Source organism: Colias eurytheme, chromosome 16 (assembly GCF_061535395.1).
Source record: "Colias eurytheme isolate Ceu_HAF_F1 chromosome 16, ilColEury1 Martin Lab GWU primary, whole genome shotgun sequence".
NCBI lineage: Eukaryota > Metazoa > Arthropoda > Insecta > Lepidoptera > Pieridae > Colias > Colias eurytheme.
The window spans coordinates 5,842,831-5,866,985 of record NC_142995.1 but is presented as its reverse complement, the minus strand read 5'-3'; the positions used below and the strand labels follow the sequence as shown (position 1 = coordinate 5,866,985).

At 34.1% G+C, this 24,155-nt stretch overlaps 1 protein-coding gene across 6 annotated transcripts in view; it reads left to right on the top strand.

Moving 5' to 3' along the window:
* Positions 1-20,796, top strand: part of LOC149901805 (uncharacterized) — a 34,657-nt gene extending 13,861 nt beyond the window's left edge. For 4 of the 6 annotated variants that reach the window (XM_090111327.1, XM_090111321.1, XM_090111322.1 and 1 more), the window contains 9 exons: positions 65-164; positions 1,023-1,209; positions 2,138-2,281; positions 3,442-3,489; positions 5,454-5,561; positions 6,002-6,100; positions 8,464-8,559; positions 15,888-16,149; positions 16,618-20,796. In XM_090111327.1, the coding sequence (XP_089967453.1) occupies positions 65-164; positions 1,023-1,209; positions 2,138-2,281; positions 3,442-3,489; positions 5,454-5,561; positions 6,002-6,100; positions 8,464-8,559; positions 15,888-16,149; positions 16,618-16,781 (1,208 nt within the window). In that variant the 3' untranslated portion in view covers positions 16,782-20,796. The remainder of the gene's footprint in view (positions 1-64; positions 165-1,022; positions 1,210-2,137; positions 2,282-3,441; positions 3,490-5,453; positions 5,562-6,001; positions 6,101-8,463; positions 8,560-15,887; positions 16,150-16,617) is intronic. The other 2 variants (XM_090111324.1, XM_090111326.1) reach the window with 2 other exon arrangements.
* The last annotated feature ends 3,359 nt before the right edge of the window (positions 20,797-24,155 follow it).

Sequence of the window (24,155 nt, the reverse complement as noted above, 5' to 3'; positions counted from 1 at the left end):
ACTCAATCTTTTGTTTCTACAATAAGGCAAACTGAATGATAATGAAAATTTGTCTCCATTTCAGCGGCAAATATGCACCTCGATGTATTGGCGACTCTGGGTATGAATCCAACGAATCGACCCCGATCGTCGTGTGAAATACCAAGAATACCAAACAATAATAAGTGAGTATAATATGATTCATTATTTAATATATTCATAGATTCTTCATAATTATTTTGTTATGGTTTATTAACATGTTTCTAAGAAAAGCCGGGTCGCTTGTCTATTGTGCATTTATTACCTCTTTTATATGTTTGTTTAATAAGTGGGCGTATGATAAATTGATAGAGTTAACGAGAATGGCAAGTTGTTGTTCTATCAATGGATTAATTTGATTAGTTATGTGAATATTCATTTTAATCATATTACCTTAGTGTGTGAGCCAAAAAGATTGGTAACTTATTATTCATTTTTATGATCTTAATTTTTTATACCAAAGAAAAATATATCACCAATTTCTTTTCATTACTTGTTTAAGTGTTTAAAAATAAGTTGTAAGTAGATACTTTCACATCCGTTGTACTAACGAACGTCATTACAGAAAAAGAAATATTGAAATTACCTGCCCACACCACCTTACAGCAAATGTTTAATAAGATTATTTGTCTGCCTTCATTCTTATACATATTTTAATATTTCTATAACTCACGTATTTTGTAGTAAAATAATTTGTTTATAACTGCATTAAGAGTGCAGGCACGTGTATGCAGCGAGTTCATTTATCCTATGTAGCGATCGCAATGTTTGTAATTTAGGTGAATAACTTAGGAATCATTGTTTTTATGTAGGCTGCCTTACAATTATGTATCTAGTTGACGGATATGTGTTTTTCTCTATATTTTCTATCAGAGATGTCTACAATTTATTCATGTTTTATTTTCGTATAAAATTTTATATAACTATTTACCTCTTTTACGATTCATTACGATTTTCATTTGATTTGTATACGATTTAAATTTGATTTGATTTTTACCCAATAGCGTGTACGAGAGCGGGGGGGACGGCGGGGGTGGCGGGGGCGGGGGCGGCAAGGGCGGCGGGCTCGCGTGCGAGCTGCAGGTGCCCGGCGGCTCGCTGCCCGACCTCACCTCGGTGCACTTCCCGCCGCCGCACCTGCCGCACTACCTGCCGCACCGCGCCTCGCCCGACTACCACCACCACCGATACGTATGTACATAATAAGCTCAGATAAAAATAATTATTATATATTTTTTTAATCTGTGCATTTGCGTATGTAATTTTGCATAACCCGTGCAAACCCGCGCCGATAATTGTGTCTATGAAAACATCATCTGAAAGGTAAGAGCGCGTGTAGATGGCAAAGGCCGGCGCGTGTCATGCACACACATTATATTATATCATTCTAACCCCACATCTGTATATCCTGTGATCTAAAAGCAACCATATACCAGTCAGATAAAGTCTAATTAAGCTACATAATATCACTACACAAATTCACGTTATGTATCCGATAACTAGGAAGCCAATTATTAATGCATTGCATTCCAGAGATCCAACAGTCCGATACAGTCACAATTATCTACATACCACGTGCGTTAACTAAGGGCGGCCGTACACGGACTGCTTCAAGCAATTGAGACCGACGGCTTAAAGCCGCCGCAACGCGGAGAACTATAGACATTCATTGACTGCCGTACACGGACTGCTCGAGCAGTCGCGACCGCTTCAAGCCGTCAACTGCGCGGTTTGTAGCGATAGCTCGAGCAGTCCGTGTACGTCGCTCAGCCGTTAACTGCTCGAGCAGTCCGTGTACGGCCGGGCTAACGATAGAATCACACCACGTGGTCTAACACACAGAACATATAAAAGAGGTTAGAAAGGCATTGTAGGCGGGGCAGACGCGCCAAGGATATGAGCACTGCTCACATCATCATCATGCGTATGATTCGTTCCATGATCGCGCGGCGCTATGATTGGCTAGATTTGAAATTGCAAATATGTGCATAAGCGGACTTGTGCGGACTTGGCCACACCCACAGGCGACACCGGTTCTTAAAGGAACGGCGAATTATTGCCATTCTAACCTCTTTTATATGTTCTGTGGTCTAACAAGTATGGGGGTACTTGTTCCCAGAGCCCCAGCTCGGCGGGCGCGTCGCCCGGCGGCGGCAGCGTGTCGCCGGCGACGGGCGGGCTGTCCCCCGCGTCCGGCTCGCCCGTCGGCGCCACCGTGCCGCTGCCCGTGCACGCGACCGAACACAACTTGTACGACACGCAAGTATGTACTGTTTTATAGTACTACTGGTGGTCCGCCCCGTGGTACCTACATGTTTAAACAATCCTATCTATCAACTTGGATCGAACTGCACATGGTGTGCGAATTTTATTATAATCGGTTAAGTGGTTTAGGAGTCCATTGAGGACAAACATTGTGACACGAGATTTATATACATATATTAAGATAGATAGTAGAGATGAAACGGATAGCAGTTTGGCCGGTTACCGGATACCGGATATTCGGCCAACCGTGTCGATTGTAGCCGTATATTGTTAAGGCCGCCGGATGGACCGGTTACCGGATAGTTGCTGGGTATTCGTTTCATCTCTCATAGCTTAAAATTAATCGGAAACATATAGGGTAACAAAACCAGATAATAGTGAAACTTAAAATATGTATAGATGAACATTTATGACACGCCAGTACGTATAGACAACACAGTCTGCTCTGTGCGTCATTGGTTGCGCATTTATCAATAATTATTAATTATCCTTACTTTCAATATAAAAGTTGTTTCTCTTTTTCTGGTTTTATGATATGATTTTTGTGTCTGGAGAAACCTGGGAGCGTAGGGAACCTTTGACTACACGGACGTAGTCGCGTGCGGAAAGTTACATTGTCCAATGTGTATTTTTTAAAGTTGATAAGTGACATAAATTATTACATACATTAGGTGTATTTGATGAAAGTATTATGTGTATAAATATATATAAGACCAAAAAACCCCCATAATTTAGAAGATGTACGTTAGGTACCTCTGGCTTTCTGGCTGTGGTTGTCTTTGCAAATAATAATGCTATGTGATGTCCAGTAGTGTTTTGTGTGTATAGATCATATCATTTTACACTAAAATAAAATAAAAATGTACCTATTCACAAATAATATTTCTTAGTGTGAAAACTTGAATACAGTTAAGAAATACCGTTAAAAGATTGGCGCTATTACAAAGATAACTGTACCTAGTTAAACTTCCCGTGCGTCAGAGATAAATTTAAATAACATGTTTAGTGAAAACAACGCATAATTAGTTTTTTTATTAGATATTGCTTTTAGAAGTAGGTAAAAAAATGTTATGGATTTCGTTTTACGTTTAACATTTTTGTTGTTATTTTCGTTGTGTTTATTTGCTTTCTACACAAGTCATTTTTTGTTTATTTCAGAATCACTTATCTGTACCAAACACAAATAATTATCTTCATCATAGTAAGGTTCGTTTTCTTTTGTAACAGTTCAATTTTTTTCATCCTCGCAAATAATCGCCTACGTGCTTATAAGCCACTAATTTCTTCATATCGATTTCATGGACTAATACCGACATTATTCACAAACTACGAAAATAATGCGAAAACTAAGCTTTTTTCTATGCATGCCTTACCCGATTTATATACTTTTTATATAAAACATCTTATTGATTTATATTATTTATACTACTTCGAAATCAAAGCACACGTCTATTGAAATTTTTTATTCAATTTTTTTTTTGATAAATTTGAAAATATTTTTTATGTATCACAATTCACAAAGTACACTGTACACTGTATAGAAAAACTTTAATGTATTCAAGCAAATCTTATTTTTGTAATAAGTATGTAAATATTGTGTTGTGTTTCTATGCTTCGTAATGTGTTACTGGGTTTGTGAATTAATTATAGCGTTGGTTATTCTAGAAAAATTCACGACGTAGTTTTTAGGGTTCTGTACCTCAAAAGGAAAAAACGGAACCCTTATAGGATCACTTTGTTGTCCGTCTGTCCGTCCGTCCGTCCGTCCGTCCGTCTGTCAAGACCCTTTTTCTCAGGAACGTGCGGAGGTATGAAGCTGAAATTTATATCAATTACTCAGGTCTACTGTCCCTTGAAGCTGTGAAAAAATCAAACTTCTAAGCCAACGCAATCAAAAGATACAGCCGTTTATGCCGCAAATTTTCGACATTTGCAAGGGAATCAAAACCTACAGGGTGCTTCCCGTGAACTCAGAATCTTGAAATTTGGTACGAAGCAACGTCTTATAGCATAGATAAAGGAAAAATTACGAAAACCATAAATTGTACTTTGTAAACCTTGCAGGTTTGTACGGAACCCTCGGTGCGCGAGACCGACTCGCACTTGGCCGGTTTTTCTATACTGTATAGTACACTAAACTTTTGGGCTTTATTTTTAGCAACCGTTACATAACTTTCAAGCTTTGAAACGTAAATAAATAAATAAAAATTATTATATTTATTTATATGCAGTATAAAATACTGTATCCAAATTATGCATATTAACTAACAAACAACCTACCATGCGTAAAACGATGCTGTGAAGGCATCAGAAAGGAAAAAAAAACACTTTCGAAATCGATCAAAAGGTGTAACATAAAATAAAGAAAACTATTATAATTTAGACATAGACTAAATGTTAAGTGTTGGTCTCCTTTACAGTATTGTTATTAAAGCTTCACCCTTCTCGGAGCTTAGTTTACTAGATAAAAAAATATTCGGTATATGATGATAATAACCTTAAAATAAAAATATAGCTATATATAGTTCTCAGTTTTACTCCCGTTCTCAACTTTACTTGCGAGCGAAATTTATCATATTATATCAAAATTACCTAAGCACTGTTTTATAGTCTATCATATAAAATATCTTCATAGATACATGGCCATTGTTTCATCATTTAATTTTACTACTATTATGATAATACATAATATTATATGTACAATTAAGCTTATAGCGGTTTTACAAACAATTAAATATCGCTAAAATAAACGCTTTATATTTAACAGCGCGTCAAACCATTATAAAAATCGCATGAAAACCTCATGTCATACGGATCATTATGCAAATAATTCATCAACACATTGGCAAAATAAACATTTTTTTATCTCTTTTTGTATTAATCTTTAAGGTTGTTTTTTAAGAGCTAAACTGCATGATTTGCTTAATTATTATAAGGTTAACGCCATCTTCTCTAATCAATAGTTTAAGACTTAAATCTAATTCAAAGAAGGACCACTTACCAATAAGTTAGAAAATCGGGGTTTATTTTATAAACGAAGAATACATTTTTAGATAAATTTAATTCGTATAAAACTATTGATTTGAGAAATTCATGCAGCCTCTAACACAAACGCGCTTTTTTCATAATTTTATCCACATTCTAATAAGTTGTCATACGAATTATTTCAGAATATGTCCCCGTTAGACCACGGTTGGCTCGCATCGAGCTACCAGTCGCATTGTAGTCCGCCCTCACAATATTCGTCCGCATCAAACATTAATTTGCCTTCACCCACGGTGAGTTTTTTTTTATTTATTTGTAGGGTTTTTCAATATAAACACGAAAAAATGAGAAAACATTCTGAAAACATATTAAACAGTATGGAAATGATCTTGCCTTGTGCGAAAAGTACTTAAAATACTGGAGATAGCAAATATTGCTGAATGGAAACATTCCTTTTTAAAAAGAAATAAAACTGCATTTAAAGATTATCGAAAATCACTTTTCACGACCGGGAATCGAATGACGTATATTCCATGTATCTCACATCTCATATATGTCCCGTGACATTTAGTATTCTTTGTAAATTCAAAACTTTGTCCAATATGCCCAGAACAAGAATATAAATTAGGCCAATGTTTTCAGCTTGGTTTTGTCAAAAAAATTTAAATATGTATTTAAACTTTACAGTTTAAACTGTAAGAAACATACATAAAGTACAAATTTCACTTTCCAGATGGCGCACAGTCCGGGAAGTCCTGTAGGTGAATCATCACAGACTGACTACAATAATCTACACACAGTGCTATTACAACCCTTCGAGCAAATAACAATGGTAGGTCTTTATTTTATATACAAGACGAACCTAAATACGTCGTATTAACATCTTTGTTACAGCGTTAATAAAATAATAATAATTTGAAATATGTTAAAATATATGCTAGGCAGCAATGTCAATGCAGGTTCCTTTCGTCGGATTACATATAAATGATATAATTACATATTTACAACCATTAAGTGACTTAAGTGTAAGTGGGAATGTGAGTAAACTTTTTTGATGGACAAAACATATACATATCACAAATATTAGTATTGAATGATCTAAAACAATTATATCTGACTGAATTATATCGCAAAAGAACGTATGCTCAAATAAAAACCCATAATTCTAAGCTTGTTTCGGTTGATTATGAAATTTACATGGATTAAAGCAACACAGGTTAAAGAGTGTAACGGGAAATGCGTGAATTATTTATAAGAATTTAAAATTTCTATGCTTCAATGGATTAGCAGGGAGTTGTGAGTAAATATAGAAACTAACTAAGCATTGTGAAGCTTCTAAAACAATATTAATTTATAGCAGTAAAGTCAAGTTAAATATATAATGATCACTCACAGTTGAGATACAAAACACGAAAGCATAGAATTGCAGCACAAAACAAATGCACGTATAGATATTATGAGAAATAATGATCCGTTAATGTTTAATTATATGAATAAACGTATTTAAATTTATTGTGACTAACCCGCTGCCGATCACCTGCGTGTTACTATTTGTTTTTACAAAACAACTTTCATATGAATGATCAATTACAAATACTTACTTTTATGTGGTTAGTAGTAGTGAGTAGGATTACTATTAGGTAATAATTTATAATAAAAATATTATTTTATTTAAAAAAAAATGACACCTAGTGTCGCCGTCACAATTGAGAGGAAACATGGAGGAAACGACGACATTCCTATCCTACGAAATTCTCAAGTTGTTTTCATCCTAAAGAGCGTTCCAAAGAATATACTTTGTTTCAAAAGAAAATATCCTGAAGTCCGGAAGTCAATTATTATCATGTTATTAATAAACAAACTCAAATAATAATTATTTTTTGGAAATTAGATTGACAATTTATGAAGTTCATTATATAATTCGGTTTATCAATCCAATCATCGTTTTGGATTATAACGCAATAAAAAAAAACAAATAGTATCACACTCGGTGTTTGTATGTGGCATATGTAAATGTGTGTAACATTGGTGTAACGTTGGCCAAGGACTGGGCGCAGTTGGTGCAGAGTCTCGTCGAGTCCGGGTGGACCGCGCACGTTCAGGTCGCGGAAAATGTACGACACATTACACACAATATTCCAATTCTATATATATTTTTATTATTTTTTTGGAAAACGTTGTTTTCTTTTTATAGTATATATCCTAGTGTCGGATTGCGAGCGAAATGATTAGTTGCGTGTGTTTAGACTTTAGGTGTATCTTTTTTACGTTCTTAGCGTTTAAATATAAAATTGTCTATGGCCCATTGTCAAAATGTAGATGAATTAGTATACTTATTTTATTATGACATGTTAATTTCAAAAAATGAATTTATGGATATTCACAGAGTTATTAAAGTGAAACTTTTATTACATGCCGAGTAGCCTGAGTAGGTATAAAGCAGTGTTCGGAACCGTACGATAATTATCGTACAAATACGATAATTTTGTGCCTAAGTTTCACTTTTACCGTGGTTTCATAAAACCACACAACATTTTTTTTATTATTGATTATAATTCTGAATATCGTAAAAAGATATGGAAAATTCGCTCGTGGTCCGAACAAAGCGTACATTAAGACGCGTACGTCTCACCCGTAAAGTTGGATAGATATTCACAGAAAAGTATTTATAGAAATAACTAGTTTGAGAAAATGGACAAAATGCTTTGCTTCTAACTGTCCTTTTCTCATTCTACACTAAATACAGTGCTGCAGTAATTTTTTTTTTAAATAAACAAAAAAATCTTAAAACGTAAATAAAACCAATTTTTTTCTGTAGCACTGTTTTTTTGCGTAGGAAAACACATGTACTAAACGCGTTCAGATTTTGTTATGTTCAAGTTCCTTGGCATGCCTTTCGTTACATTCAATATGTGTCATTTCTGTCTAGATATTTTTTGTTACGTACTTATTTAGAGCAATATTTGTCTGGAATGATTTATATCTATGGCACAGGCATGGTCGATATCTAGATGGTTAGTGGAGTAAGCTGCTTCTTTTGTTTGTACCCGCCCGCTGCAATGCTTTCACAGAAGCTTCGTTATTTTGTTTGTCACGTGTTTTATTTTTCAGGTTTCTTTTTATTATTATTTCATCTCTTTTGTGCCATATTAATTTTTTGATAACTTTATTTATGGTACGTTTCGTTATTAACAGCTAGATCCACCGACGTCGAATTACAACACGACGTATGTAAATCACAGTTCACCGCACTCACCACAGACAACGAATTCACAACACACATATTCAAGGGTAAGTTTTCAATTTTTATTTTTCATTACATTTATATTTATTTATTTGTATACAGTCACAATTATTCTTATTTTAATTTTTCAAGCAAGAATCTTAAAATAATTTAAATAGACAAGTAATCAACCCTTTTGGCATAATTTCACAGAATTTTCTAAAATATTAATAGACTTTTAACGTAACGGCACCAGTCTTGTACAGATTAAGGAAAAAATTGAAGTTTTTTGCAAATTTCTCGTAGGTTTTTTAACTTTATTGGATATTGTTTAGTTATACCTTTAGTTCTATGTTAGTTTAAGGTGATTGCAACGATCTGTTCCCAGCCAATATCCCGCTAGATGGCGCTGAATTCTACATTTCTAGTTTATTAGAGTTTTTGCGTAATTGGAATAGTCATCAAACCTAGGAATAGTCATGGCGGTTACTGAATATTATATTTTATTGAAATATGTTATATCATTGCCTTAAAATCCACCCAATTCGGTAAAATTATGCGTTTTAACATCTGTCATTGCATACAGGGTCGTTTACACACACAGACGTATACAAAAATGATAAAGATTTAACTCTAGATGGCGTGAATGTAAAGCGCGTCACACACGGTGAAGATACTACCTATAATATTTTATCTAATCTAGTAATATTTTATATTACAGTATCTTAAGGTATCCGGTATCAGCGTTCTGACCATCATTTTTCTTTTTTCGCTGTAGAACCGCCATCCTGTTACAAATGACCCACAAAGGAGAATGACCACGGGTGGTATCGGTAAAATTTTAGTTGTGCCACGTATTCGTTATATTGTTAATTCCTATTTGTATTTATAATGATCATATGTATCAATATTAAGTCTTAATTAAACCGGATAAATTGAAATAATAGTAAAAGTAAAAGTTTTTCTTTTGAAACATGTATGACTACGTATGGAATCGGTAAAATACTAGTTGTGTCACGTGTTCGTGATATTGTTAATTCCTATTTGTATTTATAATGATCATATTTATCACTATTAAGTTGTAATTATACCGAATAAATAGAAATAAAAGTAAAAGTTTTGTTTTGACACATACCTATATCTATCTCTCTTGCAAACGTCATATGTCATAGTTTCTATTTGAAATGTCAAATGAATGTGTTCGACGCATTGTTCGATGTTATTTTGAAATAATGTTTAAATTACGATTTACTTTTCACATTTGTCTTGTAAATTAAAATATTACCTATGTAATAAATGTAAAACTTAACGTTCATCGTTAGTTTAAACTCGATTAAGTAGTTTTTTGAAGTGTTGAATAAAACTATTGTTTTATTTTTATTGTCGCGAACTGCGGCTTATTTACATAAAAACTTTAATCATATCTAAAAGTACTAACATCAAGCTTTAAATTGAGCTATATTTCATCTTGACACAATAAGTTTGATTGCGATACCAAGTGCCATAGTCACTTGGGCAATCTCCTGTGGTTTTCATTTTTCTGTATGGGTAGACAAAACTTCAAAACGCCACCTGCTACGGTTTATATTATTATGAACGATTAGCTTTCCGCCCGCATTTTCAAAAAAAAACCCGTATAGTTCCCGTTCCCGTGGGGTTTCCGGGATAAAACCTATTCAATGTGTCCAAGTTACGTTCTATATGTGTGCTAAATTTCATTGTAATCGGTTCAGTAGTATTTGCGTGAAACACACACATACACATCCTCACAAACTTTCGCATTAGTAGGAAGTAGGATTGTTATAAAAATAAAAGTTATATTTGTTGGCGTAAACTATTTTATTGTAATTTTGGGAAATAAATAATGTCAAAATTGATTACCTACAATAAAACGCAGTTTTATTTTATTACCTACATTACACTATTGTTTTTTTTTTATCAAAACATGTATTTGAAGTAGCAAATATGATACCTATTATGCTGATCCAAGCATTTTCACTCAAAACTAATAATATCACTAATGATTTGTAAAAGTAAATTATTTCAATATACATTTCATAACCAACAAGTAAGAATAATTATTCATACAACAACAAATCAAAAACACTATTTACTATGGAAAAAAAACCAGGAAGGTGAAAAACATATTTACGATTTCGATGCACTCGACTTTTAGTAAAATAATAGGTAAAAATATTATTATGGTTTTGATCACAGACATATCTGTGGTTTTGATTTTAGCTACTAGTATCAGAAAGCTGCGTGTTCAATGCACGTCGGGGTCCCACAACTGTGGAGGAAGGAAGGTAGAATACCTCCATCGAATAAGTGAAGTTTCTCGACATACTCGATTTGCCGGCCGGCCTCAATGAAGATTGTCCGAAAGTTGTATATGTGCTCTGTAACGAAAAAATTTCGCTAGCGCGATTCAGAGTGAGGTGTCGTACAATATACCTAATGAAGTTTTTCATCTTTTTATTTTACTGCAAATACAAAATAAAAATTAAACAATGGTAATGTAAATTCTAAACAAACTACTACCAAAATACAATTAGAACAAAAATCATTTGACTGGTTGATTTCACCCAGAGGCCAGAGGCGGCTCGTGACAAAATTGTATGGGTGTTCACTTGAAATAAAACAACGAAAATACAATAGCGTAGCAGGATAATTTATTACAAAAAAAAAATGAGCACCACATTTTATAAATGTCTATAACACTAAAAATTACAAAGTACAGGCTATTTCAAAACGAATTCAATGACTAGGTATCAATAATTAGTAAATCACCGAATTTGCATTCGCGAGCGTAGGTATCCATAGTGTTTGTCACTGACGGTCACTGACCTCTATAACTTATAGTTATAGAGGTCAGTGGTGTTTGTTGTGTAAACATGTATGTATTTGAGTAGTTAGTAGCATATTATATTCTGAATTTCTGATCCATGCCTATTCACTCAAAACTAATAACACTAATGATTTGTAACGGTAAATTATTTCAATAGGTAGGTATTTGAACATTTCCCAACAAGACGTAAGAATAATTATTCGTAGGTATACAAGATACAATAACAAATCTAATACACTATTTATTATGTTTACGTTTTCTCTCCATAAGAAGTAATAGCTAGAGAGCTAGCGCAAAGCTACCTGTATGTATTTGACCAGACCTGGATTTTTGTGTGTTGATTCCCCTATACCTACTATACATGAGATGAGGAGTCACTAAGCCCAGAGTGGTGGACGGGGCGCGCGCTTAGGTAAGACAGGTGGAAATTTTTGGCGAACTTTGAAACCATTTGACCACGTCTGCCATTTTGATATTTGAAAATAGATTATTATTACTATCGGAAAATAACAATGGCAGACCATTATCACGCGGATAACATTCTGGCAGACACTTATGAAAGTGCTGAAAAAAATACAATTTTGAAAGTATTTGACCAGATCTGCCATTCATATATTTTATTTATTAGGGTCTTAAAAACTTATTTTCGAAACGGCAGACATTTTCATTGCGTACAGACTTCAGCAGACAACAAAACTTTACAGAATTCAGCAGTCAACAAGACTTAGCTTCTACATGGTCAGATGTATATATGTATTACGTTCCCTGACCTTACATCAATGATTTACTTTATTAATGTTTTTATGGTCATTTACATTTAATTTTGAAAACTATGGAATAAAATTTATAAATTTGATGATACAAAACTAAATATACATTATATACTGATTCATCACTGGTTTCAGTGATGAACTGATGAGTCAATTATAGCCACTATACTTTCGTCATACGTGTGTATGATTGATGTGATTTGCAACGTGGTGATATTTCAGAAAAATCACGGGTCAAATTGTCCCACCGAAAATATAACTGCGTTATAAGAATAACTATACCTACGATAAATTATACATAATACAATATAGTCTCAAATGCATACTAGTGAAATATTTTATTTGAATCAATAAAATAAAAAAAAAAATAAAAAATAATAATAATACAAAAATAAATTCACAACACAAGAAAATCCGCGCGCAAATCATAGCGCGTGACAATGAAATCAAGAACTTTCGAGCCGACGCGACGCGGACGACGAAGGAGCCTAACAAAAGTACCTACAATCATAGGCGGCTCGTGACAAAATTGTATGGCCGTGTTCACTTGAAATAAAACAACGAAAATAGGTACCTACAATAGCGTTAGTAGTACAAAAAAAATGAGCACCACATTATAAATGTCTATTTATACACTAAAAATTATAGAGTATTTCAAAACGAATTCAATTATTATTTAGCAATAATTAGAAAATCCCCGAATTTGCATTCGTGATCGTATTCATAGTGTTTGTCTACACTAATATTATAAAGAGGAAAACTTTGTTTGTTTGTTTGATTGTAATGAATAGGCTCATAAACTACTGGACATTTTACCAATGTTTGCAAGTTTGTGATTACTTTGATAGTTTACCGATTTATAATAATTGTATACTTATATCATTGTTTAAAAATATTCAAACACAATATGATATAGGTACTGATTTATCACTGGTTTCAGTGATGAACTGATGAGTCAATGTTAGCCACAATACTAATCACTTTCGTCATACATGTGTATGAACTATGATTGATGTGATTTGCAATGTGGTGAAATTTCATAAAAATCACGGGCCAATTTTTTGTTTTGAATCCCACCGAAAATACATATATTACTAATTGCGTTATTAGAATAATTAATTACTATACCCACGATCAATTATTACAATTTACAATATAGTCTCAAATGCATACTAGAGAAACATTGCAATTTGAATCAATTAAATTCACAACACAAGAAATTCCGCGCGCAAATCATAGCGCGTGTCAATGAAATCAAGAATGTAATTTTATATCAAGCCGACGAGCGACGACGCCGAACTAAAGTACCTACAGTACCATTTACCTTCAGTGTACAATACAGTTTACAGACCTACGACGGACGAACAATAATGAGTAATAAATAAAAAAAAACATAGTTTCTAAGGTCATTAGTTTTATTTTATTTTATTGTTATTTTCTTTGAACGATTGGAAATGAAATTACTCAATTTTTACACAGAACTTTGATTTATTAGAATTATGCTCATTATGCATAAGATAACGAACGCGAATGCACGACATCTAGCGCGTCAATGTCTAAACATCGCCTTTCGTTTAGACATTGACGCGCTAGATCTGTAATAAGTATATAGTCTATGCGCTAGATGTCGTGCTTTATGTCGTGTTTCGCTTGGCAAAAGTCACGCACACTACTGTAGAAGTGTCAAATTTTTCCGGTATTTTACTGTTGTTTTTCTAAGTAAATATTGTAAATTATTGATTAAAAAGGTCGAACGCGCACACATTTCATTATAGAGAAGTGATAAAATGATTAGTTTTAAAGAAATAGTGTCTGTGTTAAGTGTTTAGAGGTAATCAAAAATGTATGGAGGGACGGTCGGAACATCAACCTTAACGTAACCAATGTTAGAAAAAAGATAACAATGCATAAATAATGAAGTTATTTATAAATTAAAAAACCACTTTTTTGCACCAGTGTTGGACAGTGAAAAATCTAATGATGGACACCCAGTTTTGGACAACATCCAGTTATGAACACCCATTTATGGACTGTACCTAATGTCGTTTCTCCTGTTATTTACACTTGGAGAAGACTTATAGTTATCAATAGAATCTTGAAAATGATGATTGGAATACAATAAATCGGGGATGTATTTATAAAAAATAGTACTTATTAATTATTTTGCATACTTATAATATTTAAAACAGTCTTAATTTCCATTTTCTAGGCAAAAATTGGACAAATGCATCGTTAAATACGAGTTATGTCCGTTAAGAAACACCAATATGGTTTTTTTTGTCAATAAGTCGGGGATGAAAAATATAACTAAAAAAAGTACTGCCATTCCATCCATTTTGGGACTTCTTCTTCTTCGTCATATCACTCTAGGGGGGGTAGATGTTACCCGCTTCACGATGTTCCGCCATATCTCTCTGTTTCCTGGCATTCCGCTACACTCGTGAAGTGAATCGCCAATCTAAATCCGCCAGCAGCCTTAATCTGATCGGTCCATCGATATGGATTCCAAATTGTAGCACGAGGCAAAAAGCTTTTTTTAAACTGTTGTCAAAATGGTGTGGATGAAATTTAAGCGTGTGTGCTATATGGTGGTGGAATTTAGCAGCAGACAACGATCCAAACAGTTCATCAGAGAACTCTCTATGATAGATGCGTTACAATACGCATAAGTATGCGACTTCTCTACGCAGTGATAGAGAATGAAGCCGAGAACGAGTCGCACAGCACATAATGACCCATTGTTCTAAAATATATTCTTCATGTTTAGATAGATATTATGTTGTTGGACCCATTAGTGTAATTTTAACAAAAAATATCAATGTCCATTATAGGAACCAAAGCAAATCCAGTCATGGACAATTGTTGTACAATATTGGAACCCTTTGTTTGAAATGGTCGTGATAGGTATATTATTAATCAGAAAGAAAAGACAATACAGAAAAGCGCATGTAATTAATACCTTTAAAAAAAGTTAATTTTCGACATATGTCCATAAATGGATATATCCATAGAATTAAATCCAGTTATGGACACTGATGAATTTTATTTAAACAACATAACCTATCATGATACTAAATCGTGTAATATTTCGTACACTTAACTACTATAAATAAAAGTAATATCAAATTTTGCTGACATTTATACAAAAATTCTTATAACCAAAATTGTGTCCTCACTTCCTTAAGGATTTTCTTAGTAAAAACGGATTTCTTCGAAACGAGTCGCAGCAACTAAACATAACGTTCTGCCATCTTCAAACATTTTGGCCGAATAAGATGAAATATCGTATTTTGATAGCTTATGAACCAAACTTTTATTTTAAGTATTGCCAAATTATATAACGTTAATTTTGGTCTTAATATTTAAATTTAATATTTATTTTGTCCATTACTGGATGCTTGTCCACGACTGGTGCCGTTACCTTATGTACTTACCTTTTAGATTCTACATGAGTACTCATATATCATAGTTTCAAAATAATAATGTATCCAATGTTACACAGCTGTATAAGGTAATATTGAAAATAATACACAATATTATATTACTTAGCATTATTATTAATTCGTCACAATATAAAATTACTTATAGCTTGACCGTAACCGCTGTACAGGTATGTGCGCGGCAAGGCTGGGGAGAGTACCGACCGTTCCGTTCTTTCTAACTTCTAACTCGTGCTCTTTCTTACCCGGTCCCCGCCTCACCGCACATACCTAGGGCGCGGTACAGCCAGTGCGGTTAAGCTAGTACTATAATTAACCTAACAAACGTCAATTTGCAGGCGACGGGCGCTCAGCCGCCGGGCAGCATGCACATGGCGCACGGGTCGCTCACGCACTCACAGTCGCACTCGCACCCGCACCCGCACCAACAGCACCAACACCAACACCAACAGCACCAACACGCGCACCAACACCCGCACCAACACGAGGAGACCCGGCGAGCACGTGACCCAGTGGCGGGCGGCGGGTACCCGCTGCAACCGCTCGCGTCGCCCTCGCAACCGGCCACGCCCGCCTCGATACCGGATATCATACTTACGGGTTAGTGGGAGACTTAAAATTGTTTAAAAGACTGCTTCGTTTGAAGTTAAAGTTAATGAGGCGATAGGGCAATTCGTTGTCGTTATTTACAAGACGATTTTTAACCCAATTTGCCGTGTTACGTTAGATAGTTAATTGAATGCAATCTTGAAAAAATCGATTGATTTTTGAGTGTCAAACACGGAATTTAACATGTTGCTAATGTTTATGTATTGAAAAATGCATGAATGCTTTGCTTCTAACTGTCCTTTTCGTTACTTATAGTTACTATTATACAAAACGCTAAGCTTTTCAAACAGTTGTACAGGATGATATTGTAAACGACTGTATAGTCAATGTTTTTAGGACATAAAACAAGTAAAATTAAAATACATTATCTGTGTCAATATACACTTTATTAATAATGCACTTCATAACATAGGCACAATATTAAAATGTGTTTTATTTATTTATTTCTAATGTTAACAGATTACTCGGGCGAGCTGGACGCGGGCATATTCGGCGGCGAGGAGGCGCAGCTGCGCGCGGGGCTCGACCTGGACGACCTGACGCTGCTCGAGGAGCCCAGCGCACTGCTGCCCGACTCCGCCGTCGAGCACGAGTTCCGCCTCGACCGCCTCGACCGCTTGTAGCGCGGCGTCGACGCGCTCGACGACCTGTGGGCCTGAGCGGCGTTGCCGGACTGGCGGGGCGCGAGCGACGTTGCCGCCCCGCTCCACGGTGGCGCCTCAACTATGTGACGTTGCCGCTCCGCGTGTTCCGTGGCCTGAATGTGATGCTCGCGTTGGATGTTCATAAAAGTTACCGTGTTTCACCTATAGTGGGACATTACATTGTGATAATGTGTATCAGCTCTCAGTGCTTATGTGAGTGCAGCATCATATGAAAATGAACTCTCGCAAGATGACTGTCCAGTACGAGAAAGTGTTATTGGATTTTGACATTTTCGTGCAGCTCTTGTGAGACGACCGGCCATGTTCGCTAGGAGCGAGACGCGTGACGTCACAGCGGCGGGCGACAGGCGCAGAGGGACTCCCTATACTTCATGACAATTCTATCTCTTCAAGTCTGAGTTAGTGAATATAGGACGCGGCGGCCGACTGCGGCGCGACTCATCACACATTCCCGCGTGTACGTGTGCGTGTGCGTGTACGTGTGCGTGTGCGTGTACGTGTGCGTGTGCGTGTACGTGTACGTGTGCGTGTACGCGCATCTGTTACGCACTTACGTTTCGATGGTGCAAGTGTTCATTATGATTTTGAATATTTTACTCATGTTTTAATTCAGTGGGTTAGGTTTAATTAAGATTTTTTAACGCTCGTTAAGCGACGGCGCTCGGTGTACATTAGGACTCTTAAGTATTGTGAATATGTACTCGAATATCATTAATGAATTTACTTCGGATTCCAAATATTTTTTCATTAACGCTATCTATACACGACCGGTCGGTCTTTCTCTGTAAATACAAACGAAGGTGTTCACTTTACGAAATTGCATTTAAATCGCTAACGTTGCATGCTAGTGTAAACTGTCGATTAATTAATCGTTTACACGATTTTTTTACAAACGATCTTTATATTTTTTATGTAATTCGTCATTCAGCGATTGCTCAAGCATTGACTAGATCTTAATCCGACTTTGTTTACATCTGTGTACATTTTTTACATTACAATTGAATTCTGTCTCTTGCTTCCCGAGTATTGTTTGAGTTGATTCTCCGAATTTCCCGAATGCGTATTGAATGTTATCGTTTATTGTAAATATGTGAGTTGTTGAGGTTTTAGTAAGCTTTTATCGCAAACATATCTATCCATTTACGTATGAGAGGCTGCGTGAATCCTTGAGGTCAATTTCAATGCGGTTCTATTTGACAATGTACAAAATGTTCTGTTTATACGAATTACAGTGCGAATATAAAGTTTTAATGTTACATTTGAACGAAAATATGTAGATTAAGTTTTTAAGGTTCTCTATGCAAGGAGCTGGCTACGATTTGTTAAGTCAACGACTACGGAATGGTTAAATTGGTGCCAAAATGTTATGATTTATATTAGAATTGTTTGATTACCTGGTGTTGGGTATGACTTAATTTTTTAATATCGATTTTATGTAGACTAAAAATAGTTGTTCATGCTCGAAGATGGAATATATTAGGTTATGTTTTAATAAAAAATTGTAGTCGATGATGTAAGAAATCAGTTTGCCGGTTCGCAATTTCGCTGCATTCGCCATAACTAATGTAAGGTTACCCATAGTAGTTACATATTGTACAAATTATTGTCATATTTGCGGATGCAGTGTTCCGGTTAGATATATGTTTTGTTTTGTTAATGCTCATCTTATTACGTTTTAAGAGTCTAGTCATCAGTTACGAGTTTCAAAAGAAATAGAACATATATTTTCACATATCTTTACTGAAAGTAATTATGTACATTGATTTTCTCAATGGTTTTATTCATTGTAATGATTCCTATTGTCTTATCCTATTATTGCGACGCAACCTTAATACATTTTATATATTTTAAGACAGAGTATAATATGTTTATGATATGGTTCATGTATTATGAAAGCATATTTACATTATTGTATATGGTTATTGTATGAAATTCCAAAGATATTTTCTCGTTTTCACAATTTTTAAACAGTCAAGAGACAAAATATTATCCCAAATATGAAGATTTTTATTGCCTCGTTTATTTGTGTAATGCAAATTATTCATTTACATTATATTGTTGACATTTTTTCTGTATTTCCTCAAAGGGGATAACTGTATGACAGATGATAGAATGTAAAAATAACTGTAAAATATTTGTGATAAAGGAAATAAATAAGCACAATTTAAAAGCCTAATCAGATGTTATTGTAAGGTTTTCCTTTAAAATTTTATAAGGACCTGTGATTTACTATGGGATATAAAGTAATTTGAAATCGGATCAATTGTATTAAAGCTCACAAATGATTACAAATATAAGCATTATTGAGATATATTTTTCAAAATTAAATTTTTACTGTGATACTTTTTTATTTTGCATTCTCTTCAAATTGTTCTTTCGCGCACCAAATTTTTACTGGGATGAATGACAAAAAGATATATAAATTCATTTCAATTTAAATTAATGTATTGTATAGTAAAACATGGGTCCATAGTTTCATAATGTAGACATATTAGAGAATATTATATTTCGTTAGCTTCTATAGCTTGGCGATAATCACTGGAGATTGATGAAATATATTAAAATTAAATCGAATTTTAAAATTTTGTATAGATTGTCTAATATAAAAATGAACGCCCCTCCACTGTGTTTACGCTCACATTCAAAGTACGTGTATAGACGCAATACACACAAATTGGTCTGCCTCATTGGTCGTTCAGTCCTCCAGTCCAATCCATGCCCGAACGACAGGACCAGTTGGCCAACTAGTGCATAAATGACGCGATGCACGACAGAACGGACGTGTCATTCCGTACATAGCGCGCTCTCCCCGCCATACAATGCTAGGCACCTGAACTGATCGCCCGATTAGTTGACAAATCAGTGCGCGAGTGTCAAAGTTTGCAGTAGAATCGACGCGCGCACACATATAAAGTGGTTCAATAATTATTTGTCCTCACACATTGAAACAATTAAGTTTAGTGGAGGGGCGTTCATTTTTAGATTAGACAATCTCTACATTAAATAAATTTATAAAGTATCAAAAACAAAGTTACAAGTCAAATTATGTTTTTTTATGGCATGAAATTTACAATTTTCCTATTGCCTTATAGATATTGACAATTTTATATTATTATATTTCTTATTTGAAAATGAGTATAAATGGTGATGTTGTATATAGGGAAAATAAATATTATTACGTCACAGGAAACGGTATTACAAAATGGTAATTTGATTTTAGTTGATATTGACAATTGTTTCAATAGTATATTATATTGGGTTATGTAATAATCACAGATTTATTATAGAATTTTATTTATAAAATTAACGCAAACCTTTATTATGTGCAATACAATTTTTAAATAACGTTACAAATTCTATTGCTGAGCAGTAAACGAATCTTTTATAAATAAGTAGTTACGACATTCAATAAGCTGTTATTTGTTGATTTATGTATAAATTCGCGTTGCTATACTTTGTATATTGGAGTAATGTGCTTTTCACCTTTATCCACCGCCTTCACTAGTACTATCAAAGTATCATACATTTATAAGGTTGTGAAATCTTCAAGACTTACTTTTTTACGCCGTATATGGTCGCGGGATACGCGTGGAATGCACCTTCCTTCAAACAATTTTATTATAAACGCCACTATTGAATACGATTATGATATCATTTTTATTCGTACCTTAACCTTTTGCATTTGGATATAAGTGTATAGTTAAAAAGCGATGCAGGATTATCTAGCTTTGGACTCGGTTCGACGAGACACCAAATTGTGGAATGGAGTGACTCTACAACCTCCTTAGCTGTATTTGATCGATTTATATGACATTAAATGTAAGACATAAATGTTTTTTCTCAAATATGCACAAACTTATTGAGGATTTTTGCAGTAAAACGTTTCAGTGGTTTGTTTTATTTAAACCAAATGTACATATTAAGTGTGATAGAGATGAAACGGTCTCATTTAAGAATAAAATTGTTGTAAGTATTTATGTCTTTTAATTTCCGATGATCCTTTTAAATCCACGTTTAAATGATACCTAGATCATGAAATGTATCAATTAATAATAACTTTAATCTCTTTAAATATATTTATATAAAATTCTCGTGACACAATGTTAGTTGCCGTACTCCTCTGAAACGGCTGGACCGATTCTCATGGAATTTTGTGTGCCTATAATTGCCTAGATCTGAGAATCGGCAACATCTATTTTTCATATTCCTAAGTGATAAGAGTAAGGTAGAACAACTTCTGCCGGGACAGCTATTAAAAATATAATATTTACTGCTAACTCTACAATCCATCAACTAGAACAACTTTACATCCTATAGGAAGAAGAAAAGAAGGAGGATCAGAAATAAGTACCTATTAACATAATAGTTTAAAAATGCATTCAAATATAACAACATTTTTTAGGATCTCATGCTAAATATAAAATTAGGAATCCGTTTTATTATATCTTTTACTAGATAATATTATAAAGCTGAAGAGTTTGTTTGTTTCTTTGAACGCGCTAATCTCAAGAACAAGAAAAATTCTTTCGGTGTTGGATAGCCCATTTATCGAGGAAGGCTCTATATCATCACGCTAAGATCAACAGAAGCGGAGCCACGCGAGTGAAACCGAGGAGCGCAGCTAGTATATCACTACACAGTATAAAACATAGTCGCTTTCTCTGTCCCTATGTCCCTGTGTCCCTTTGTTCGCTTAAATCTTTGAAACTACGCAAAGGATTTTGATGCGGTTTTTTTTAATAGATAGAGTGATTCAAGAGGAAGGTTTATATGTATAATAACATCCATTAAATAGTGGAGAAGTACTGTTATTTTTGAGGTTTCTAATGTGATGTCGTAAATAATTACATTTTTTCCGCTTACATTGCAAACGCTGGCTGTACCCTACGAGTTTTATCAAAATAATGTACTAAGTATTGTACACATTGAAAAGGTCTACAGAAAAGTCCGTTATGGTATATGTCTATCTCTTATGGATAACCCACAATAACTTTTTTGTCATTTACTTTTTACCACAAATAATGGATAATTTTCGAAGCGATTTTAACCAATACAGCATAAATCCTTATCCAATTATATACCTTAAATACATTGTTCATTTAATATAGATCTATATGACCCCTTACACCGTATGATTTAAGTGAATATTTTCGAAGATATTACAGATTTAAAAATTGCGGGACGTAGCGTTTGCGGCGGTACCGGCCGGCCGCCGTTGCACCCGTGCGAAGCCGGGGCAGGTCGCTAGTATTATATAAAACCTAAAATAAGTAATTACTTAAAAAAATTCTTCAATAATACCTCTGGAACAATTCAAATCTCTTTATTTTGAACTTTTTCATAACACAAATACAGGTTACAAAATATAGGATTTTTCAATCAGCACGAGTAGATTTTGGCGACTTGTGACCACTGACCACATTTGTGAAGAATTCGTCTTGCCATTTTCCATCTGTAAAAATATATTTTATTATTCAGTTACATACCTACATAAACCAATAACCATGTCAAGGTACACGAATAATCAATACTTACAAAACTACACAATAAAACTTGTGATAAAACTCTATCATCACAATAGGTGCCATGTAACACTGAACGGCGAAAGATGCAGGATCGGATCTCGATAGAATTCTGTTTCTAATTTGTCTATCTTTGTAAGTTTTCAAGAATTTAATTACTTATTAAAAATAAAAAAATTAAATTGTTTGAAAACCGCGTTCCATCGATAGAGTATTGTGATAATTGAAATAGTCCAAACTATAATATAAGAAATAATATATAGATGGCCCAGCGGGGGTGTCCTTACGACTTAGGCACATAAACTGAAAGAATAGAAAAAATTCGATTCCTGAGGAGGAGGAAGGCTGATGCCTTCCATGACTCACTTGAAGATCACTTCAACTGAGTCCCTAGCTAAGCTCTAGCAAGCAAATGAAATTAAAAAATCCGTGATACAGATATTATTGGGATATCTAATTTTTATATTAGATTCATATTATATGCTTCGGAGGTTTGCAGTGTTGGAATGTTTATCATAGGAATACACTGCAGTAACTAGTAAGTAGAGTTTTGTAGAATCATGAAAAACGATTTAGGTACCTATAACAAAATCGCGAGCATAATATAGAGTAGAACCGGTGTTTTTAATACTTTCAGCTCACTAGTTTCAGTAATATTACAGTTTACAATGCAACCTTTATTACCATACATATAAATAGAAACAATAAAATAAATTAAAAAAAAAAACTAATTTTGACATTGTCACTTGCAAATATCTATCGAATGCTTAAAATAAAATGCGTTTGTTTATTTTGTTGCTCGCTTTTGGAGGATTTGTTTTTGAAATAACCTGCAGACCTCAGCCACTAGAAAACGAAGGGTTATAAAAATAATATGCCTGTATTTTTCATAAACATAGTTTCTATATCACTATAATTTCTATTTTTTGTTTGTTTTTTTTTTTGTAGCGATGTAGAAAAAGCTGAGTATGAAGGCAACGAGGAGGCATCTGAAGATTATTTAAATGATAAGTCAGCGGTAGAGGTACCTAAAACGAATCCTGATTCTTTTGTAATTTTAGAGTAGTCAACAAAAACTGATGTAGGTATTCGAATATACTTAAAATTGTTTAATTGTTTTAATTTTGAAAAGATATATTCGATAAAATTAAAAAAAAATGAAATATGTGGGGTGTAATCAACTAAGTATATGGCACCTAGACTAAATTCATTGGGTTGTTTAAAATATATATTTTTATTAATTCAACGTTAATTCCAGGCTCCACGAGAGATAAAAGAAGAAGCTGCTCAATCTCACAGAAAAACCAAATTGGAACATGACGATTCAAAGGCTTCATATCTGTATTTACCTGAAAGTAACAATCAGAACGAAAATGTAAGAATTACTTGTTATAGATAAACCAAGTTTTATAAAACAAAACTAATCATCCACTTCTTTTTTCAGATTGTAGATCATGAACCAAGTGGTAGACGTAGTCAAGAAAATGTCAATCATAATTCTGAAGGGGATATTTCATCATTGTCCGACCGGCGTGAAATACAACTAAATAACGATAACGAGGAAGACGACAGTGAAGAAGAAAATATTTCACAGTCACAAAAAGACAGTCTCTCACTAAAATCTAATGAACCAATTTTAAATTCCAATGAAGATAGCAATTTTTATGAAGATGGTAATCAACAAATAAATGATAGGAATGAATATAATGATGAACCTTTAGACGAAAACAGGCAATCTTTAATAAATAAACATAAATCGTTTTATAAAAAAGAAGATTTATTTATAAAACCTAAGCCTAACATTAAACGT